Raw genomic sequence first — 21,468 nt, 5'->3', positions numbered from 1 at the left:
TTGGAGTTAAAATGACTAGGTTTTGTGGTACCATGCTTGAGAAACAATATTTTATTTACAAGTTTATTTCTTCTCCAAATGAGGGGAGGCTTTTTTCACAGCACAGACAAGTGTATTAGCCTATAAGTCTAGAATTTTATTCTGTTTTCTGGGAAACTTGGAAAATTTTATCTCTCAGCACTTTTATTAAATGTTTTAACTTGATAGAGAATTTCTTAACAGTTAGCTTTATTTTAAGTTTTGAAAACATTTTGGGCTTACAGAAGAGTTGCAAAAATAATACAGAGAATTCTGATATACGTGTCTTTCACATAGCTTCCTATTGTGTTAATACCATACATAACCATAGAACACTTATCAAACAAAGAAATTAACCTTGGTAGAATAATATTAACTAAAGTACAGACTTGATTAGGATTTCACTGTTTTTTTTCCCTAATATCCTTCTTCTGTTCCAGTATCCAGTTTAGGATTGCACAATGCATTTAATAGCCGTGTTTCTGTAGTCTCCTCCAGTCTGTGACAGTTCCTTAGTCTTTCATAACCTTGGCACTTTTTTTTAAATGATTTTTATTTATTTTTGAGAGAGAATGAGTATGAGCGGGGGTTGGGGGGGAGAGGCAGCAAGAGAGGGAGACACAGAATCTGAGGTGGGCTCTAGGTGCTGAGCTGTCATCACAGAGCCTGATGCAGGGCTCTGACTCGTGAACCTTGAGATCATGACCTGAGCTGAAGTCAGATACTTAACTGACTGAGCCACCCAGGCGCCCCATAACCTTTGGCACCTTTAAAGAGTACTGAATAGTCATTTTATGTAATGTTCCTCAATTTGAGTGTGTCTATTTTCTCAAGATTATATTAAGGCTTTGTATTTTTGGGGAAGGATACCACAGAAGTGAATGTGCCCTCCTCAGTGCATCATATTAGGGTGTCTGTGATGTTGATATATTTTACTGGTGATGTTGACCTTGATCATTTGGCTAAGGTGGTATCTGTCAGGATTCTCTAATGGAAACAATATTTTTCCCTTCGTAATTATTAAATATTTGGAGGGAGATGGTTTGAGACTATGCACGTATCTGGTTTCTATCATCAAGCATATATTTTTATTGAAATAAATTTTACATAACATAAAATTAACTATTTAAAAGTATACAGTTCAGTGGTTTTTAGTATATATACAGTACTGTACAATCATTACCACTGTCTAGTTTCAGAATATTTTTTTCACTATGAAAAGAAACCCCTGCCAATTAACAGTGACTACCAACTTCCCCACCTCCCTAACCCAGCCCTGGAAACAGCTAATCTACTTTCTTTGTCTATATATTTGCTTATTCTGGACATTTCATGTAAATGGAATCATATAGTACATGGCTTCTTGTGTCTGGATTCTTTGAGCATAATGTTTTTAGGGTTCAGTCTTTCCTAAAAATTAATTTTTTTTAACACTTACTATTTTTAAGAGACAGAGACAGAGCAGGAGTGGGTCAGGGTCAGAGAGAGAGACAGAATCTAAAGCAGGCTCCAGGCTCTGAGCTGTCAGCACAGAACCTGATGTGGGGCTCGAATTCATGAACCATGAGACAATGACCTGAGCTGAAGTTGGATGCTTAACTGACTGAACCACCCAGGCGCCCCTAAAAATTAATTTTTTAAATATTTGTTTATTTTGAGAGAGAAAAAGAGAGAGAGGGAGGGAGGGGCAGCGAGACAGGGAGATAGAGGATCCAAAGCGGGCTCTGTGATGAGAGCAGAGAGCTTGACACAGGGCTTGAACTCATGAGCTGTGAGATCATGACCTGAGCTGAAGTCTGATGGTTAACCAACTGAGCCACCCAGGCACCCCTTGTATGAATTCTTAAAGTATTTTCTATATATAAGGTCATATTTTGGCAATAAAGATGGCTTTATTTTTTCCTTTTCAATCTGGATGTCTTTTATTATTATTTTTTCCCAATTGTCCTGTCCTATTTGTCCTAGAATTTCCAGTACAGTGTTGAATAGAAGTAGCAAGAGCAGACATATTTTCTTAATCCTGAGCTTTAGGGGAAAAGCTTTCAGTCTTTCACCATTAAGTATGATGTTAGCTGTGAGAAACATCTATTTTCAAGAAACTTTTATCTCCAAGTGATTATAGATTCATAGCAATTTGCAGAAATAGTATGGAGAGGTATCATGTACACTTCACCCAGTTTTTCCCAATGTGTACATCTTATATAACTATATCACAATATCAAAACTAGGAAATTCACATTGGTACAAGGTGTGTGTATAGTTCTGTATCATTTTATCACATATTGTTAATACAACTATCACCATAATCAAGATATAGAACTATTCCATCTCCACAAAAATCTCCGTTAGGCTAATTTTTAAAATTATTTATTTATTTTAAGTAGGGTCCAGGCCCAATGTAGGGCCTGAACTCATGACCCTGAGATCAAGAGTTGCTTGTTTTCTACCAACTGAGCAAGCCAGCTGCCCCAGGCTATTTGTTTTTTTGTTTCCAGGCTTTTTTTTTTTTTTTTTTTAATTTTTTACATTTATTTATTTTTAAGAGACAGAGATAGAGCACATGTGGGCGAGGGGCAGAGAGAGGACGCACAGAATCCGAAGCAGGCTCCAGGCTCTGAGCTGTCAGCACAGAGCCTGATGCGGGGCTCGAATTCACAAACCGTGAGATCATGACCTGAGCTAAAGTCGGGCACTCAACTGACTGAGCCACCCAGGCGCCCCACCAGGCTATTTCTTTGTAGTTATGCCTATAGCTCTCCCTCTCATCCTCCTTTGCCCCTGACAACTGCTAATTTGTTCTTCATATCTACAGTTTTGTCATTTTGAGAACAGTACATGAATAGGTTCATACATTGTTTGAATTTTTGGCATCAAGCATTTTTTTTTAAGTTTATTTATTTTGAGAGTGAGAGAAAGCATGAGCAGAGGAGGGGCAGAAAGAGGGGAGAGAGAATCACAAGCAGGCTCTGCACTGCTAGTGTGGAGCCCAATGTGGGGTTTGAACTCAGGAACTGAGAGACCATGATCTGAACTGAAGTCAGACGCTTAACTAAGTGAGTCAACTAGGTGCCACAAGCTTTTAATCCAAGTTATTTCTTTGATTATTTTTTTTAAATAATTTTTTAAAGTTTATTTATTATGAGAAAGAGAGAATATGAGTAGGGGAGGGGCAGAGAGAGAAGGAGAGAGAGAGAATCCAAAGTGGGCCCTGCACTGCCAGCTTGGAGCCCAAAGTGGGGCTTGAACTCACGAACCGTGAGGTTGTGACCTGAACTGAAACAAAGAGTTGGTCACTTGATTGACTGAGCCACTCAGGCACCCCTGATTTTTTTTTAAGTTTATTTTGAAAGAGAGAGGGAGTGCACGTGAGTGGGGGAGGGGCAGAGTGAGAGGAGAGAGTGAGAATCCCAAGCAGGCCCTGTACTGCCAACATGGAGCCCGATGTGGGGCTCTGACTCATGAACCATGAAATCATGACCTGAGCCAAAGTTGGACACTTAACTGACTGAGCCACCTAGGCACCCCACTTCTTTTATTTTTTAAACATGGCATCCCTTGTTTTGTTTGGGGTTTGATGCAATAACTTTTTTTTTTTAATGTTTATTTTGAGAGAGAGTGAGTGAGCAGGGAGGGGCAGAGAGAGAGAGAAAATCTCAGGCAGACTCTGGCACTGTCATTGCAGAGCCCAGTCTGGGGCCCAAGCCCACGAACCGTGAGATCATGACTTGAGCTTAAACCAAGAGTTGGATGTTTAACCAATTGAGGCACCCCGGTGCCCCAGGATGCAGTAACATCTTAAGTGTCTGAAGATAGTGGAGTTTTTTTTAACTTCTTTTTCCTATAATATGTTTACTTCGAGTGCCCCCTTTCCTGATGTTTTTTGATTGGTCTTCCTTTTACATGTTGTAAGTTTTTGAGAGGTGGGTAATGGGTAAGAATAGTTTGAATTACACATACCACTTAAGAAAACTGATCATTTGTCTTAGTAAATTTTCTTCTGTCGTAAGTAGAATCATTTAAATGCGCTCCTTTGATTTCAGTGTGTAGCATTTTGAAATAGAATCTTAGAAAGCCTTTGATGATGATGATGGTGATGTTTTTCTCTGAAAGCAGTTGTAAAGGCAATGACAACATAACCTTTTACCTTTGCTGTTATTGTTATTTTGTGTGTATGAGGAAAATTTTTTATTTTGGTCCAAGTAATACATGTACATCCACATTTAAGTCTTATAATTCCACACATGTATACATATACATGTATATATATATACACACACACACAAAGATAATTCCATATGTACACACACAGATACTCAGAAACAAACCAAAACACCCAGCAGTTTTCTGCCACATACTTCTCTGTGATTGTTGCTGCCCAATAGCCAAATTGCACTTTCAGCTGTTTTAGTTTTTATTCTCTCCATGTTATCCGTTGACTTAACATGGAAGATGAAGACTTGTTTCATTCACACTATGCCTTATGCACATGTGCCTACCCACTCCTTTCCTTTCTCATCTCCTTATTAAGTACAGCCCAAGCTCTATCAGAGTTGTAGGAAGGAATTCTAATGGCTTCATATGTATATATATTTTTTTCAGGAAACATATCCTGGGGCCCTTCATCTTTCTACTTCATTCTGGATAGTTTAACCCTTTTTTAGCCTTTCTTTTTACCATTTTCCTTTGAATTTCTTTTATCTCTCCTCTACTGGAACTTCTGCATCCTGGATTCTGTCTTGGGTCTTTCTTTTTTTAGAGTATTCTTCCATTTTGGTGAAATGCTGCTTATAGTAGCTTCCTGAGAAAAGGTGTATGAGAGGTAGTTTACATGTCTGAAAAAATCTTTATGCTGTACATTTGATTGATGGATTAAATGGATTTAGAATTGTAAGTTGAAAATAATTTTTCCTTAAAATTTTAAACACACTTTTCTATTGTCTTCCAGTTCCCCTCGATATTGGGAAGTTAGTGTCATTCTGATTCTTGTGTGATTTTTTTTCAAACTTTTTAAAATCTCACTTATCTCAAGTGTTAAATTTTGTGATAATGGGTATAGACTTTGATCTTTTTTCATTTGTTGTGCTGCATACTCATTGGGCCCTTTTAATCTGGAAACACATGTCTTTAGTTTTGAGAAACTTTCTTATATTATATCTCTAATAATTTTCTCTTTCATTTTTTCTGCTCGTCTTTTTTTACCTCTATAACTATTAGTTGGATATCAGACCTGCAAGCTTGATTTTTTTATTGTCTTTTCTTCCCATGTGTTTATCTCATTTGTTATTGTTCTTTTTTTTCTAAATTTTCTTAATCCTTTCAGTGAATTTAAAATGTTCTGTTACTGAGTGTTTTCTTGTTTTGTTTAATTAAAAGTTAACTTTGAGTAATAGTACAGTTAATGCCCAGTAGGAAATAATTTGCTATTAAGTTACACTACTTGACTTCTGATATATCACTTGTTATCTAATCGAGAAGCCATACAGATATCTTGTGATTATCCCAAATTCAAACTCTTACACTCAGTGTCCAATGCAGCAAAGATTATGTGCCATTTGGTACGATAACATGAAATGAATAGAACAGGTACAATTTGAAGGAAAGTATACATTTGAGAATTCAACACTTTGTTTTGTGAGGTGCTTTTGCTATGGATCATGCAAAGTAACAGAATTTTTTTGGTGTAATTTCATAGGATGAATTTTCAGGATTGTCACCGTATGAAAGGAAGAGACTGAAGAACATATCAGAAAATGCAAACTTTTTTGCTTCTCTTCATTTGTCTGCGGTTTGTGTGGAATTTCTTTTTTTTTATTTAAAAATTTTTTAATGTTTTATTTTATTTTTGAAAGAGAGAGACGGAGTGTGAGGATGGGAGGGGCAGAGAAAGAGGGAGACACAGAATCTCAAGCAGGCTCCAGGCTCCAAGCTGTCAACACAGAGCCCGATGCAAGGCTCAAACTCATGCCTACTTAAGTCCGATGCTTAACCGACTGAGCCATCCAGGCCCTCTTGGAATTTCTAATTAAAAGCAAGATGCTATTCTTGCCAGTAGGTCAATAAAATACTGGTAGTATCAGGTTTCATAGTGTCAGATAAGGGAGGGTAAAATTAGGAGCAAGTTTTGCACTTAATAGGAAGTGGTTACCATATTTTATTGATTTTAAGACTTTTTAAAAAAATTTTAATGTTTTTGAAATTGGCATCTGGAAACTATTACTGGCCTGCCCCACTGTTGTTGGTACATAAAATAATGGTGTCTTATGAGTGGTTGTCTTGGATTCAGAGGAACAGGGTATGTTCTGAGGGTTGCTTTACCTAAAGGATAAGGGAGATGTAGGAGGAATGAATTGAGGGATGTGTGGTATGGGAGTGAAAGGACAAGCTTTTTATTTTTATTTTTTTAAATCTTTAGCTTTAAGAATAGGTGGAAATATGCATTGTATAGTGAGTTTTTTTTAAGTTTTATTTATTTATTTATTTATTTATTTATTTATTTATTTATTTATTTATTTATTTTGAGAAAGAGGCGCAAGTAGGCAAGGGGCAGAGAGAGAGGTGAGAGAGAGAATCCCACAGAGCCCAACACGGGGCTTGATCCCATGAATGGTGCCATCATGACCTGAGCTGAAATCAAGAGCCAGGTGCTTGACCAACTGAGCCTCCCAGGTGCCCCAGTATACTGTGAGCTTTAAGGATAAATGGTCAAGATAATATGCTAATGTTTTATAATCATCATGACTAAAGGTATAATTTACATTATGTCTTCACACTGGGGGTAAAACTTTGGTGTATGAGAGAATAGCTCTTTATTATTATTATTTTTTAGTAAAAAATTTTTTTTTAACAATTATTTATTTATTGAGACACAGAGACAGAGTGTGAGTGGGGAGGGGCAGAGAGAGAGGGAGACACAGAATCTGAAGCAGGCTATAGGCTCTGAGCTGTCAGTGCAGAGCCCAATGTGGGGCTCAAACCCACAAACCATGAGATCATGATCTGAACCAGGAGATCATGATCTGAGCCAAAATGGATGCTTAACCCACTGAGCCACCCAGGTGCCCTGAGAGTAGCTCTTTAGAAGGGTCTTTAGGAGGGCCTATGACATTTTCCTCCAAAAGATAGCAAGCTGTTAGCTTTATTAAATTATTATTTGCATTCTCTGACTGCACATTCCCAAACATTTGGTATGTGTTTGTAAATTGAGGGAAGGGAGGGTGACTTAAAATAAGGGACTTAATTGTTTAGTCATTAAAAGTTGAAAATTAATCAGAAACTTAGACACAGTATCTCTGATTTTGACTTTAGTTAACAGAAATTATGTTTTAATTTATAGAAGCATAACATCACTTTTCTGGAAAATATCAAAGTAGGATTGCCTATAGTAGAAGTTAAACTTTTTAATTTACAGTAGTATATTTGGTGAAATGTTTAATGTTTAATCATGTAAACTCATTAGCAACTTGGTCTAATGTATCAGAATGTCAGTACTTTAGATAGTATTATTTACTTGCCTTTATTATTAATAGTATATTTGTCTCCTGTCTTGCCAGGAGCAGGTATCCTATCTTGAGAAACTTTATTTCCTGTATAGATTTTACTTTAGTGTCAATAAAGCAGCATACTTAATAATTTATAAGGTAGTATCTTTATATGTGTGTTTTGTGTATTTTGCAGTCAGCTGCAAGGCTCCGTGAAATGATAAAAAAGAGACAGCCTCCTGAATCCAAAAGGTACAAGATTTGGTTTATAATGCCTACACCCTGATGTATTGTTGAGTTATTTATAATTTGAAAAAACAGTTACCATAGTAAAATAAGTAATAGATCAGAAACTATAATCTTAAAACTGTTGTTCCACATCTTCACAAGCATTTGGTAGTGTCAGTGTTCTGGATTTTGACTATTCTAATAGGTGTGTATTGGTATCTCGTTTTAATTTGTTTTTCCCTGATGACATGTTGTAGAGCATCTTTTCATATGCTTCTTGCTATCTATATATTACTTTGGTGAGCTGTATTTTATGATCTTTGGCACTCCTCCCCTTTTTTTTTTTTTTTAACATTTATTCATTTTTGAGAGAGAGAGACAGAGCATGAGCGGGGGAGGAGCAGAGAGAGAGGGAGACACAGAATCCGAAGCAGGCTCCAGGCTCTGAGCTGTCAGCACAGGGCCCCCCTGTGGGGCTTGAACTCACAGACTGTGAGATCATGACCTGAGCCAAAGTCAGACGCCCAACTGACTGAGCCACCCAGGCACCCCTCTTTGGCCCATTTTTAATAGAGTTGTTTGTTTTTATTGATGAATTTGAGAGTTCTTTGCATATTTTGGATAACAGTCCTTTATCAGAAGTGTCTTTTGCAGATATTTTCTCTGGCTTGTCTTGTCATTCTCTTGATGATGTCTTTTGCAGAGTGGAAGTTTTTAATTTTAATGAAGTTTACTTTATAATTTTTTCTTTCATGGATTGTGTCTTTGGTGTTATATCTAAAAAACCATTCCCATTCCCAGGGTCACCTAGGTTTTCTCCTGTTGTCTTCTACAAGTTTTATAGTTCTGTGTTTTACGTTAGATTTGTAATCCATTTTGAGTTAATTGTGTGAAGGGTGTAAAGGTTGTGTCTAGATTCATTGTTTTGCATTTGGTTGTCTATTCGTTCTAGCACCATTTGTTGAAAAGACTATTTTTGCTCCATTATCTTGCCTTTGCTCCTTTGTGTAAGATCAGTTGACTCCCTATTCTGTTCCATTGATTCGTATATTCTTCGTCAGTACCATACTGCCTTTAAAAAAATTTAAAAAAAAAAAAATTTTTTTTTTTAACGTTTATTTATTTTTGCGACAGAGAGAGACAGAGCATGAATGGGGGAGGGTCAGAGAGAGAGGGAGACACAGAATCTGAAACAGGCTCCAGGCTCTGAGCAGTCAGCACAGAGCCCGACGCGGGGCTCGAACTCACATACCGCGAGATCGTGACCCGAGCCGAAGTCGGACGCCCAACCGACTGAGCCACCCAGGCGCCCCTAAAAATTTTTTTTTAATGTTTATTTTTATTTTTGAGACAGAGAGAGACAGAGCATGAGTGGGGGAGGAGCATAGAGAGAGGGAAACACAGAATCAGAAGCAGCCTCCAAGCTCTGAGCTGTCAGCACAGAGCCCAACGCGGGGCATGAACCCACCAACCGTGAGATCATGACCTTGAGCTGAAGTCGGATGCTTAACCGACTGACCTACCCAGGCGCCCCAGCATTCCGGGATTAAAAAAATTTTTTTTAATTTATTTTGGAGTGGGGGTGAGGGTAGGGGCAGAGAGAGGAGAGAGAAAGAATCCAAGCAGGCTTCATGGTGTCAGCACAGAGCCTGACTAGGGCTCTAACCCTCGAACCGTGAGATCACAACCTGAACTGAAATCAAGTGTCAGACACTTAACTGGCTGAACCACTCAGGCACCCCTAACTTGCTGGGATTTTGATTGAGATTGCAATGACTTTATAGATTAAGTTGGAAAGAACTTGCATTTTGACAATATTGAGTCTTTCATGGGATATCTCTCCATTTATTTAGTTCTTTGAGAGGTGTCTGGCTGGCTCAGTTGATAGAGCATATGACTGTTGATCTCAGGGTTGTGAGTTTGAGCCCTGTATTGGGTGTGGAGCCTACTTAACATACAAAAATTATTTAGTTCTTTGATTTTGTTCATGAGAGTTTTGTAGTGTACTTCATATAGATCTTGGAAATATTTTTGTTTGATTTATTTTATTAGATTTAAACCTAAGTATTTCATTGTATGGGTACTTATGTAAATGATAGTCTATTTTTAACTTCAAATTTCATTTGTTTATTGCTGGTATATAGGAAAGAAATTAACTTTTATATATTAACCTTGTATCCTACCACCTTGCTATAATCACTTATGAAGTTCCAGGAGTTTTTTTGTTCATTTTTTAGAATTTTCCACATAGACTATCATGTAGCAAATAGTATTTTTTTTTTTTTTTTTTTACTTAATAGATTATTAGTTTATTATAAAAGGATATAACTTAGGACAGCTAAAGGAAATGCTGCATAGGGCAAGGCATGGGGAAATGGCAGGAAGCTTCCATGTCCTCTCAGAGTGTGGTACTCTCCCAGCACATCCATGTGTTCACCAACCTGGAAACTCCTTTTTTCTATAGAATTTTACCTTCAAAGTTTATTTATTCTGAGAGAGAGAGAGGGAGTGTGCGTGCATTCATGAGCAGGGGAGGGGCAGAGAGAGAGAGAGGAAGAGAGAATCCCAAGCAGGCTCCACACCATTAGCACACAGCCTGACACAGGGCTCAAACCCATGAATGGTGAGATGGTGACCTGAGCCGAAATGGCTTAATTGACTGAGCCATCCAGGTGCCCCCAACTTTGAAACTCTTGAACAAATATGGTTTTATTTTTCTCTTCCAAATCTGTATTCCATTTATTTCCTTTTCTTGTCTTACTGCATTAGCTAGAACTTCCAGCATAGTTTTGAAAAGGAAGGATAAAATAGTGTTGAAAAGGAATGGTAAAAGAGGACATCTGTGCCAGTACCTGACCTTGGTGGGAAAGCTTGTCATTTCTCACTATTTAAGTATGACACTATTTAAGTAGCTGTAGGTTTTTTGTAGATACTCTATCAAGAAAGTTCCCTTCTACTGAGAGCTTTTTTTGTCATTAATTAAAAAATGTGTTATATTTAGTGTTATATTTAGTCAGATGCATATTCTGCATTTGTTGATAGGATCATGTGATTTTGCTTTTTTAAAAAGCCTGTTGATGTGATGGATTGCATTGAATGATTTTAATTAGATTATGTTAATTAATTTTTGAATGTTGAACTAGTCTTGCATACTTGAGATATATCCCATTTGGTTGTGGTGTAGAATACTTTTTATACATTGTTGGTTTCAATTTACTAATTTTTTTGTGGGTTTTGCATCTGCTCATGAGGGATATTGGTCTGTATTTTTTGTTTTATAATATTGTCTTGGTTTTGGTATTAGGATAATGCTGGCCTCACAGAATGAAATAGGTAGAATTCTCTCTGCTTCTGTCCTCTATTTTTTTTAAATTTTATTTATTTATTTTGAGGGAGAGAGTGCACACAAGGGAGGAGGGGCAGAGAGAAGGAGAGACAGAATACCAAGCAGGCTCCACTCCATCAGCACAGAGCCCAGTGTGGGTCTCGAACTCACGAACTGTGAGATCATGACCTGAACCTAGATTGTGAGTCAGATACTTAACTGACTGTGCCACCCAGGTGTCCCTCTCCATCTATCCTCTAAAAGAAATTGTAGAGAATTGGTACAATTTCTTTCTTAAATGTTTGGTAGAATACATCAGTGAACCCATGTCTGCATTGTGCTTTCTGCTTTGGAAGGTTATTATTGATTTAAATTCTTTAATAATTTCGATTATCTATTTCTAATTCAGATTGTGAGTTTAGCAATTGTGTCTTTCAAGGAATTGTCCATTTCATCTAGGTTATCAAATATGTGGGCATAGAATTTTTCACATTATTTCTTCATTATCTTTTTAATGTCCATAGGATCTGTAGTGAGATACATCTTTCATTTCTGGTATTGGTAACTTTTTTTCTTAGTTAACTTTGCTAGAGGCTTATTGATTTTATTGGTCTTTTGAAAGAACTGGCTTTGGTTTTGTTGATACTTCCCCCCCCCCCCTCAATGATTTCCTGTTTTTAATTTTATTGATATGCTCAACTTTTATTATTTTCTTTTGCTTACTTTAGATTAATTTGCTCTTTTTCTAGTTTCTTGAGTTGGAAACTTAGATTATTGAATTTTTGACCTTCTTTCCTAATATGTACATTCAGTGTTATAAATTTCCCTCTAAGCACTGCTTTCCCTGCATCCCACAAATTTTGTTAGATGGTGTTTTCATTTTCATTTAGTAAAAAGTGTTTTTTATGCTCTCTTGAGATTTCTTCTTTGACCTATGTGTTATTTAGAAGTGTGTTTACTCTCTATGTATTTTGGGATTTTCCAAGTATCCTTCTCTTACTGATTTCTAGTTTAATTACATTATATTCTGAGAGCAAATGTATGATTTTCTTTTTTAAAAAATGATTTCTATTAAATTTGTTAAGCTGTGTCTTATGGTCTAGAATGTAGTCTACCTTGGTGAATGTTCCATCTGAGCTTGAGAAAAATGTGTATTCTGTTTTTGAATGAACTAGTCTATAGATGTTGATTATGTCTAGGTGATGGATGGTGTGTTGAGTTCAACTATGCCCTTGCTGATTGGCTGCCTGCTAGATCTCTCCATTCCGATAGGGGAGTGTTGAAGTTGCCAACAGCTAACATAGTAGAATTATCTATTTGGTTTTTTTTTTTTTTTTAAGTTTATTTATTTTGAAAAAGAGAGAGAGAGTGTGTGCATGCACACATGCAAGTGAAGGAGGGGCAGAGAGAGAGGGTGAGAGAGAATCCCAAGCAGACTCCATGCTGTGAGCATGGAGGCTGAGCAGGGCTTGATCTCACAAACTGTGAGATCATGATCTGAGCCAAAACCAAGAGTCAGAAGATTAACTGACTGAGCCACCCAGGTGCCCCAAGTTACCTATTTCTTTTTGCAGTTCTGTTACATAGTTTGATACTCTGTTATTAGGTACATTATGTTTGTTAGCTTGGAGATTTGACCCTTTTATCATTATGTAATGCCCTTCTTTATCCCTTTATAACTTTCTTTGCTTTATCCCTTTATAACTGTCTTTGCTTTGAAGTCTTCTCTGTCTGGGGGTACCTGGGTGGCTCAGATGGTTAAGCATCTGACTTGGGCTTAGGTTATGATCTTGTGGTTCATGTGTTCGAGCCCTCCATCAGGCTCTGCGCTAACAGCTCAGAGCCTCCTTCAGATCCTCTTTCTGCCTCTCCCTCTGACCTCTGTGCACACTCTCTCTCTCAAAAATAAATAAACATAAAACAAAAAAAATTGGAGTCTGCTCTGTCTGAAATTAATGTAGCCACTCCTGCTTTTGATTTGTGTTAGCATGGTATATTTTTCTCCATTCATTAACTTTTATTTTATTTTATTTTTTAAATTTAAATCTAAGTTAGTTAACATATAGTGTAATAATATCAGGAATATAATTTAGTAATTCATCACTTACATATATATAACACCCAGTGTTCACATCAAGTGCCCTCCTTAATGCCCATTGCCCATTTAGCCTATCCCCCTACCAACACCCCACCAGTAACCCTCAGTTTGTTCTCTGTGTTTAAGAGTCCATTATGGTTTGTCTCCATATCTGTTTTTATCTTATTTTTGCTTCCCTTCCCCTATGTTCATCTGTTGTGTTTCTCAAATTCCACTTATGAGTGAAATCATATGATACCTGTCTTTGATTTATTTCGCTTAGCATAATATACTCTAGTTCCATCCACATTGTTGCAGATGGTAAGATTTCATTCTTTTTGATCGCTGAGTAATATCCCATCGTATCTATGTATGTATTTTGTGTGTGTAAACATTGGGGTGCATGTGCCCTTTCGAATCAGCATTTTTGTATTCTTTGGACAAATACCTAGTAGTGCAATTGCCGGGTCATAGGGTAGTTCTATTTTTAATTTTTTGAGGAACCTCCATATTTTTTACCAGAGTGGCTGTGCCAGTTTGCATTCCCACCAGCAGTGCATAAGGGTTCCCCTTTCTCCCCATCCTTGTCAACATCTCTTGTTCCTGAGTTGTTAATTTCAGCCATTCTGACAGGTGTGAGGTGGTATCTCATTGTGGTGTTGATTTGTATTTCCCTGATGATGAGTGATGTTGAGCATCTTTTCATGTATCTGTTAGCCCTCTGGATGTCTTCTTTGGAAACATGTCTATTCATGTCTTTTGCCCATTTCTTCACTGGATTATTTGTTTTTTGGGTGTTGAGTTTGATAGGTTCTTTATAGATTTTGGATACTAACCCTTTATCTGATATGTCATTCTCCCATTCTGTCAGTTGCCTTTTAGTTTTGCTGATTGTTTCCTTTGCTATGCAGAAGCTTTTTATCTTGATGAGGTCCCAATAGTTCATTTTTGCTTTTGTTTCCCATGCCTCTGGAGACATGTCAAGTAAGAAGTTGTTGCAGCCTAGGCCAAAGAGGTTGTTGTTTGTTTTCTCCTCCAGGATTTTGATGGCTTCCTGTGTTACGTTTAGGTCTTTTATCCATTTTGAGTTTATTTTTGTGTATGGTGTAAGAAAGTGGTCCAGGTTCATTCTTCTGCCTGTCGCTGTCCAGTTTCCCCAACACGATTTGCTGAAGAGACTGTCTTTTTCCATTGGATATTCTTTCCTGCTTTGTCAAAGATTAGTTGGCCATATGTTTGTCCATTTCTGGGTTTTTATTCCTTTTTTTTTTTCCTGATGTTTTATTCATTTTCTATGAGAGAGATAGACAGACAGAGTGCAAGTAGGGGAGGGGCAGAGAGACAGGGAGACACAGAATCCGAAGCAGGCTCCAGGCTCTGAGCTGTCAGCACAGAACCTGGTGCGGGACTCGAACTCACAAACTGTGAGATCATGACCTGAGCCGAAGTTGGACACCCAACCACCTGAGCCACCCTGGCACCCCTGAGTTTTCTGTTCTGTTCCACTGATCTATTTGTCTGTTTTTGTGCCAGTACCATACTGTCTTGATGATTACAGCTTTGTAATACAGCTTGAAGTCTGTAATTGTGATGCCTCCAGCTTTGGTTTTCTTTTTCTTTTTTTATTAAAAAAATTTAAAATGTTTTATTATTTATTTTTGAGAGAGAGAGGCAGAGGTATGAGTGGGGGAGCGGCAGAGAGAGGGAAACACAGAATTCGAAGCAGCTCCAGGCTCCTAGCTGTCAGCACAGACCCTGACATGGGCCTTGAACTCACAAACCGCAAGATCATGACCTGAGCCAAAGCCGGACTCTCAACCGACTGAGCCACCCAGGTGCTCCTGGGGTTCTTTTTCAACATGGCTATTTGGGGTCTTTTCTGGTTCCATACAAATTTTAGAATTGTTTGTTCTAACTGTGAAGAATGCTGGTGTTATTTTGATAGGGATTGCTCCATTCCTTTACTTTTAATATTTATGTGTCTTTATATTTAAAGTGGGTTTCTTATAGACAACATAAGTTTGAGTATTGTGTTTGATTCACTCTGACAGTCTCTTTTAATTGGTGCATTTAGACCTTGATGTTCAAAGTGAGTATTGATATATTTGGATTAATATCTATCATATTTGTTAATGTTTACTACTTATTGCCCTTGTTTTTTTCCCCCTATTTTTGTCTCCACTATTTTTCTGCCTTTTATGGTTTTAATTGAACGTTTTGCATGATGCCATCTTCTCTTGTTTCTTAGTGTATCAGTTACAATTTTTTTCACTGTTTTTTTTTGGTTAGTGATTGCCCTGGAGTTTACAGTATAATCTACAACTAATTCACTTCCATTAGAAATTTTTATTTTATTTTATATATAGAGAGAGTGGGGCAAAAGTGGGGGGGGGGAAGAGAGAGAAAGAAAATCCCAAGCAGGCTCCACATTTATCACAGAGCCTGACATAGGGGGCTTGATCCCACAACCCTGGGATCATGACCTGAGCTGAAATCAAAAGTCAGACACTCAACTGACTGAGCCACCCCGGCACCCCCCAAGTCCATTAAAAAAAATTTTTTTTTAGTTTATTTATTCTGAGAGAGGGAGAGGGAGGGGCAGAGTGAGGGAGAGGAGAATGAAAAGCAGGATCCACACTGAAGTGCATAGCCCGACTTGGGGCTTGAACTCGTGAACCGTGAGATCATGACCTGAGCCAAAATCAAGAGTTGGACCCTTAACTGAGTGAGCCACCCAGTTGCCCCAGCCACCCATTTTCAATTAACAGTATATCACTTCTTGGGGCGCCTGGGTGGCTCAGTCGGTTGGGCGTCCGACTTTGGCTCAGGTCACGATCTCACTGTCCGTGGGTTCGAGCCCCATGTCGGGCTCTGTGCTGACTGCTCAGAGCCTGGAGCCTGTTTCAGATTCTGTGTCTCCCTCTCTCTCTGACCCTCCCCGTTCATGCTCTGTCTCTCTCTGTCTCAAAAATAAATAAATGTTAAAAAAAAAATAAAAAAAACCCCTAGTATATCACTTCAGGGTGTGAGTGAGGTATAGTATGAGCACCTTATAATAACAAAATAATCCTAATTCTTCCCTTTTGTCCCTTGTATCATTGCTGTCATTCATTTCACATGTATAAGCATACATAAGTATATATACATGTTGGTATACCAACACACAAGATATATACGTAAGGGTACATAACTAAATACATTGTTGCTATTGTTATTTTGAGCTAGCTGTTACTAATTAAGAATGAGAAAAATAAAAATTTTTTTTTTACCTTATTCATTCTTTGATGCTCCTTTTGGTGGATCTGATTTTCAGATCTGTTTTTCTTCTCTCTAAAGAATTTTTTTTTAATGTTTATGTTTTATATTTGAGAGAGAGAGAGAGACAGAGCGCAAATGAGGGAGGGGCAGAGAGAGAAGGAGACGGAACCTGAACAGGTTCTAGGGTCCTAGCTGTCAGCACAGAGCCTGACGTGGGGTTTCAACTCATGACCAGTGAGATCATGACCTGAGCCAAAGTCAGATGCTTAACTGACTGAGCCACCCAGGTGCCTGTAAAGAACTTTTTTTAACCTTTTTTGTAAGGCATGTGTACTGGCAACAAATTTTCTTAATTTTTTTTTAAAGTTTATTTATTTATTTATTTTGAGAAAGAGAGAGAGGGAGAAGGAGTGGGGGGAGGGAGGGAGAGGGAGAGACAATCCCAAAGTAGGCTCTGTGCTGTCAGTGCAGAGCCCATTGCAGGGCTCAATCTCACAAACCATGAGATCATGACCTGAGCCGAAATCAAGAGTCAGACACTTAACCGAATGAGCCACCCAGGTGCCCCAGTTTTTTTAAAAGTAAGCTCTATACCCAATGTGGGGCTTGAGCTCAATGTATTTATACCCTCAATGTGAAGCTTGAACTCATGACTCCAAGATCAAGAGTTGTATGCTCTACCCACTGAGATAGCCAGGTGCTCCTCTCAACACTTAAGATATTTTACTCTACTCTCTTGATTGCATAGTTTACTGGAGTATGGGTGTAGTTCTTATCTTTGGCTATAGGTAAGATGTTTTTTTCCTTCTGGCTTCTTTCAGGATTTTTTCTTTCTCTTTGATTTTCCATAGTTTGGAAATGAATTCCTTAGGTGTAGTTTTTGGGGGGCATTTATCTTGCTTGATGTACTCTGAGCTTCCTGGATCTGTTACTTGATGTCTGACATTAATTTGGGGAATTCTCGGTTACTATTTTTTCAAATATCATCTGTTTTTCTCTATTTCTTATCCTTCTGGTATTCCCATTATGTGTATGTTGCACCTTTTGTAATTATCCCATAGTCCTTGGATATTCTGTTCAGTTTTTTTTTCATTATTTTTTCTCCCTGCTTTTTAGTTTTGGAGGTTTCTGTTGAAATACCTCACGCTCAGAGATTCTTTCCTTAGCCATGTCTTGTCTACTAATGAGCTCATCAAAGGCACACTTCATTTCTTTTAGCGTTTTTGATGTCTAGCATTTCTTTTGGTTCTTTCTTAGGATTTCCATCTCTCTTCTTACATTGCCTATCTTGCATGGTGTTTTTTTTTTTGTTTTTTTTTTTGTTTTTTTTTTTTTATGTGTTAGAGCCCTTAGTATATCAATCATAGTTGTTTTAAATTCCTGTTCAGATAATTCCAACATTCCTGCCATATAGTTCTCAAGCTTGCTCTATCTCTTTAAATTATGTTGTTTTTCATTGTGCCTTGTGATTTTTTTCTTGATAGCTGGACATGATATGATGTATGAGGAAAAAGGAAGTTTGTAAATTGGTCATTAGTAATGTGTGAGAGGGGAGAGAAAGCATTCTATAGTCCTGTGATTAGGTCTCAGTCATTTAGCACACCTGTATCTCTTAACAATGAACTTCACAAGTGTTTTAGTTTGTTTCCTCCCCCCCCCCCCCCACCTTGGTTGGGAGAGGATGCTAAAAGTGGGCAGGAGTTGGGTATTTCCTTTCTCTCAGGGTAGACTCTGATAATACTCCAGCAGGTTAGGCTCTGGTTAACTTGTTCTCCTAAGGGCAGGAGTATTTCAGAGTAGTTCTTTTTCCCTTCCCCCTCTGGGAAGCATGAGGAGATTTTTCTCATATTTACTGAAGATCTAGTCAAGCTCCTGGATGTAAATCTCTCAAAATAGTGGGGGTGGTCTCCCTTGAAGGTATTTTTTAAGACTGAATTTTTAAAGAATTGCTTCACAGTAAAATTGAGAGAAAGGTACAAAGATTTCCCATATATTCTTCTGCTCCCACACATGCATAAACTCTCCCATTATCAACATCATTCAGCAGAGTGGTACATTTGTTACCAAGGATGAATCTACACTGATACATTATAATTACCTAAAGTCCATTGTTTGTCTTACAATTCACTCATGGTTTTGTACATTGTATGGGTTTGTACAAATGTATAATGACATATCCATCTTTATAATACACACACACCCACACACACACACACACACATACATATCTTTTAAAGTTTATCCATTCATTCTGAGAGGAGAGAGTCATGCAAGTGGGGAAGGGGCAGAGAGAGAATCCCAAGCAAGATCATGATATGCAAGATATGCAAGTTCAAACTCACAAACTGCAAGATCATGACCTGAGCCAAAGTTGGATGCTTAACTGACTGAGTCACACAGGTGCCCCAATATATAGAGTATTTTTACTACCTGTGTTCTCTTTATTCATCACCTTACCACCCTCAAATGTGGCAGTTATGAATCTTTTTGTCTCTGTAGTTTTGCCTTTAACAGAATGTGGTGTATTTGGGATCATACAGTATGTAGCCTTTCAAATTGACTTCTTTCTCTTAGTATTATGCAATTAGTTTTCCTCCATGTCTTTGCATGGCTTGATAGTTCATTTCTTTTTTTGTGCTGAATAATATTCCATTGTCTGGATGTGTTGTAGTTTATTTGTTCAATTAGTGGAGAACATCTTGGCTGCTTCCCAGTTTTGACTGTTCTGAATAAAGCTTCTATAAAGACTCATGTGCAGGTTTTTGTCCACACTGAGCCCCCATCAATTGGGCAATTACAGTTCAGGTTTTCCTACCTTTGTACTGGTTCCCATTGTGGTTTCTGTTCTTGACTTTCTATTCCAGTAAGCCATGACTCCTTGTATTTCTCTGTCTCTCCAGTATTGAGGTCAGCAGTTTGTACTGTGTCCTTGCCTTGTAAGGAACCTAGAAGAGTTGTTGATTTTTTAATCTGTTCAGATTTTTACTTGAAAAGACAGAATGATGACTTTCAAGCTCGTTATATGTGGAACTTGAAACTGGAAGTTCTAAACTACTTTTTTAAAATGAAAAAATAGTGCATAAAAAAGCAGTGTATTTATATGATTTTAAAAAGTAAACTGTTTGGACGGAAATGCAATGAAACATTTAAATCTCTTTTCCATTTTAGACCTTAGTTCTTCTGGCCTTCTCCCTAGAAGAAACCACTGTTAATAGTTTCATGTATATTCTTCCATAGATAATCTTAGCATGTAAAAATGTATGTGTGTACATAAACTTTTTCTAAAAAAACAAATATGTTGAAGCATATTCAACATGTAGCGGACCTTGTTTTTGTTTCTTACATCTTAAGAGTTCATGTCATATCATCATGCAAAGATCTATTTCAATTTTCTTATGGTTGCATATTATTCTGTTAGAGATGTATGTTATAATTTATTTTAACACCTCTCACCTCCTCATGATGAACATCTATGATTTTATTTAAAAGCATGAAAAATCATAAGTGCCCAATTAAAGTCATTGTAGTCATGTGCATACATCCTTGTAATGTGTGAGTGTATCTGTGACATACATTCCTAAAAGTTACCTTCTTAATATTAGTAAGTACATATAACTGTTTTATAACTTGAGTTTTTTCCCCACTCCCTTAGAAAAATGCCTAAGAAGAGAGAAAATGGGACTGGATGTAGAAGGTCAATGAGATTACTAAAAGTAGATCCTTCAGGAGTGTCATTACCAGCAACCCCAACCCAGCCGACATTAATAGCAGATGAAAATGTAAGAAAGTGCAAAAACAATATGTTACTCAATAAAATAGTGAAAAATTTGAAGTGTTTGAAACTAGATTAAAAAGTCATTAACTTATGTTCAATTTTTACTTAATTTAAAAAATGTTTATTTATTTTGAGAGGGAGAGAGAGAGTGTGAGTGGGAAGGAGGCAGAGAGAGAGAATCCCAAGCCTACTTTCACTGTCAGAGCTGTCTGTGCAGAGCCTGATGTGGGGCTGGATCTCATGAACCGTGAGATCATGACCTGAGCCTAAATCAAGAGTCAGATACTTAACCAACCAGGCGCCCCTGTACTTCATTAATTTACTACTGCTGTTTATAGTTTAATGATTAAGATTTCAAAGTCATAAAAACTAGTTTGGATTCTATATTTCTGCAAGCTTACCTGCAGTGGAATTGTGGGTAAATTACTTAACCTTTCTGAGCCCATTTCCCCATATTTAAAGTGGTAATAGTATAGAAACTTCAAAGGGGTGTTGAGGGGGTTAAGTGAAATAGTATCTGTAAAGTTTCTTCTGTTGTGTTAAGGGCTTAGTAAGTAATCAATAAATGGTAGTATTAATGTTATTAATAATAAATAATATGTTATAATAGTGATAGCCCTTTGCTGTGGTATAACTTTGTACTTTTAGTGAGTAGAAAGAGTTTTATTTACGAAGTTTGTTGTCTAAATCATATTATAATTATGTTTTTTATTCAAGAACACCTATGGTTTTTAATACTTTATATCTAAGTGCTTAATTCTAAATTGGAAGAAAGCACTAATTAGACTGGTGCTTTGGGAGCTAATTGCAAATTAAGGTACTTGGGAAGAGTAGCTTTCCAATTTTCCTGAAGTTTCACTCATGATAAATGTATTTACATTGAACTCATTCCACACAGCTAAAGCAGAACTTTTGTGAAATGGTACTTAAACTTGCTGCATGTGATGTATATTTTGTATTTTTGACTCTATTCTTTTGTCGTTCATGAAAACATTGTTTGTTTTAACATATTGAAATGATTCCACCATCCATGGGTTACAACCTAGGATTTAAAAAAACACTGGCAGGGGCGCCTGGGTGGCTCAGTTGGTTAAGCATCCGACTTCGGCTCAGGTCATGATCTCACGGTCCGTGGGTTCGAGCCCCGCGTCGGGCTCTGTGCTGGCAGCTCAGAGTCTGGAGCCTGTTTCAGATTCTGTGTCTCCCTCTTTCTCTGACCCTCCCCTGTTCATGCTCTCTCTCTGTCTCAAAAATAAATAAATGTTAAAAAAAAAAATTAAAAAAAATAAATAAATAAAAATAAAAAAAA

General features: G+C 37.4%; 1 protein-coding gene across 6 annotated transcripts in view; it reads left to right on the top strand.

Annotated features, from left to right (window-relative positions):
• The window catches only part of WDR76 (WD repeat domain 76), a 62,134-nt gene that overhangs the window by 5,270 nt on the left and 35,396 nt on the right, over nt 1-21,468 (top strand). For 5 of the 6 annotated variants that reach the window (XM_053224080.1, XM_053224081.1, XM_053224079.1 and 2 more), the window contains 3 exons: nt 5,711-5,803; nt 7,693-7,748; nt 20,037-20,163. In XM_053224080.1, the coding sequence (XP_053080055.1) occupies nt 5,711-5,803; nt 7,693-7,748; nt 20,037-20,163 (276 nt within the window). The remainder of the gene's footprint in view (nt 1-5,710; nt 5,804-7,692; nt 7,749-20,036; nt 20,164-21,468) is intronic. The other variant, XM_053224078.1, reaches the window with a different exon arrangement.

The sequence above is a fragment of the Acinonyx jubatus genome, chromosome B3, assembly GCF_027475565.1.
Source record: "Acinonyx jubatus isolate Ajub_Pintada_27869175 chromosome B3, VMU_Ajub_asm_v1.0, whole genome shotgun sequence".
Lineage (NCBI taxonomy): Eukaryota > Metazoa > Chordata > Mammalia > Carnivora > Felidae > Acinonyx > Acinonyx jubatus.
The sequence above is the reverse complement of the archived record's forward strand: the minus strand, read 5'-3'. Positions and strand labels throughout refer to the sequence as shown.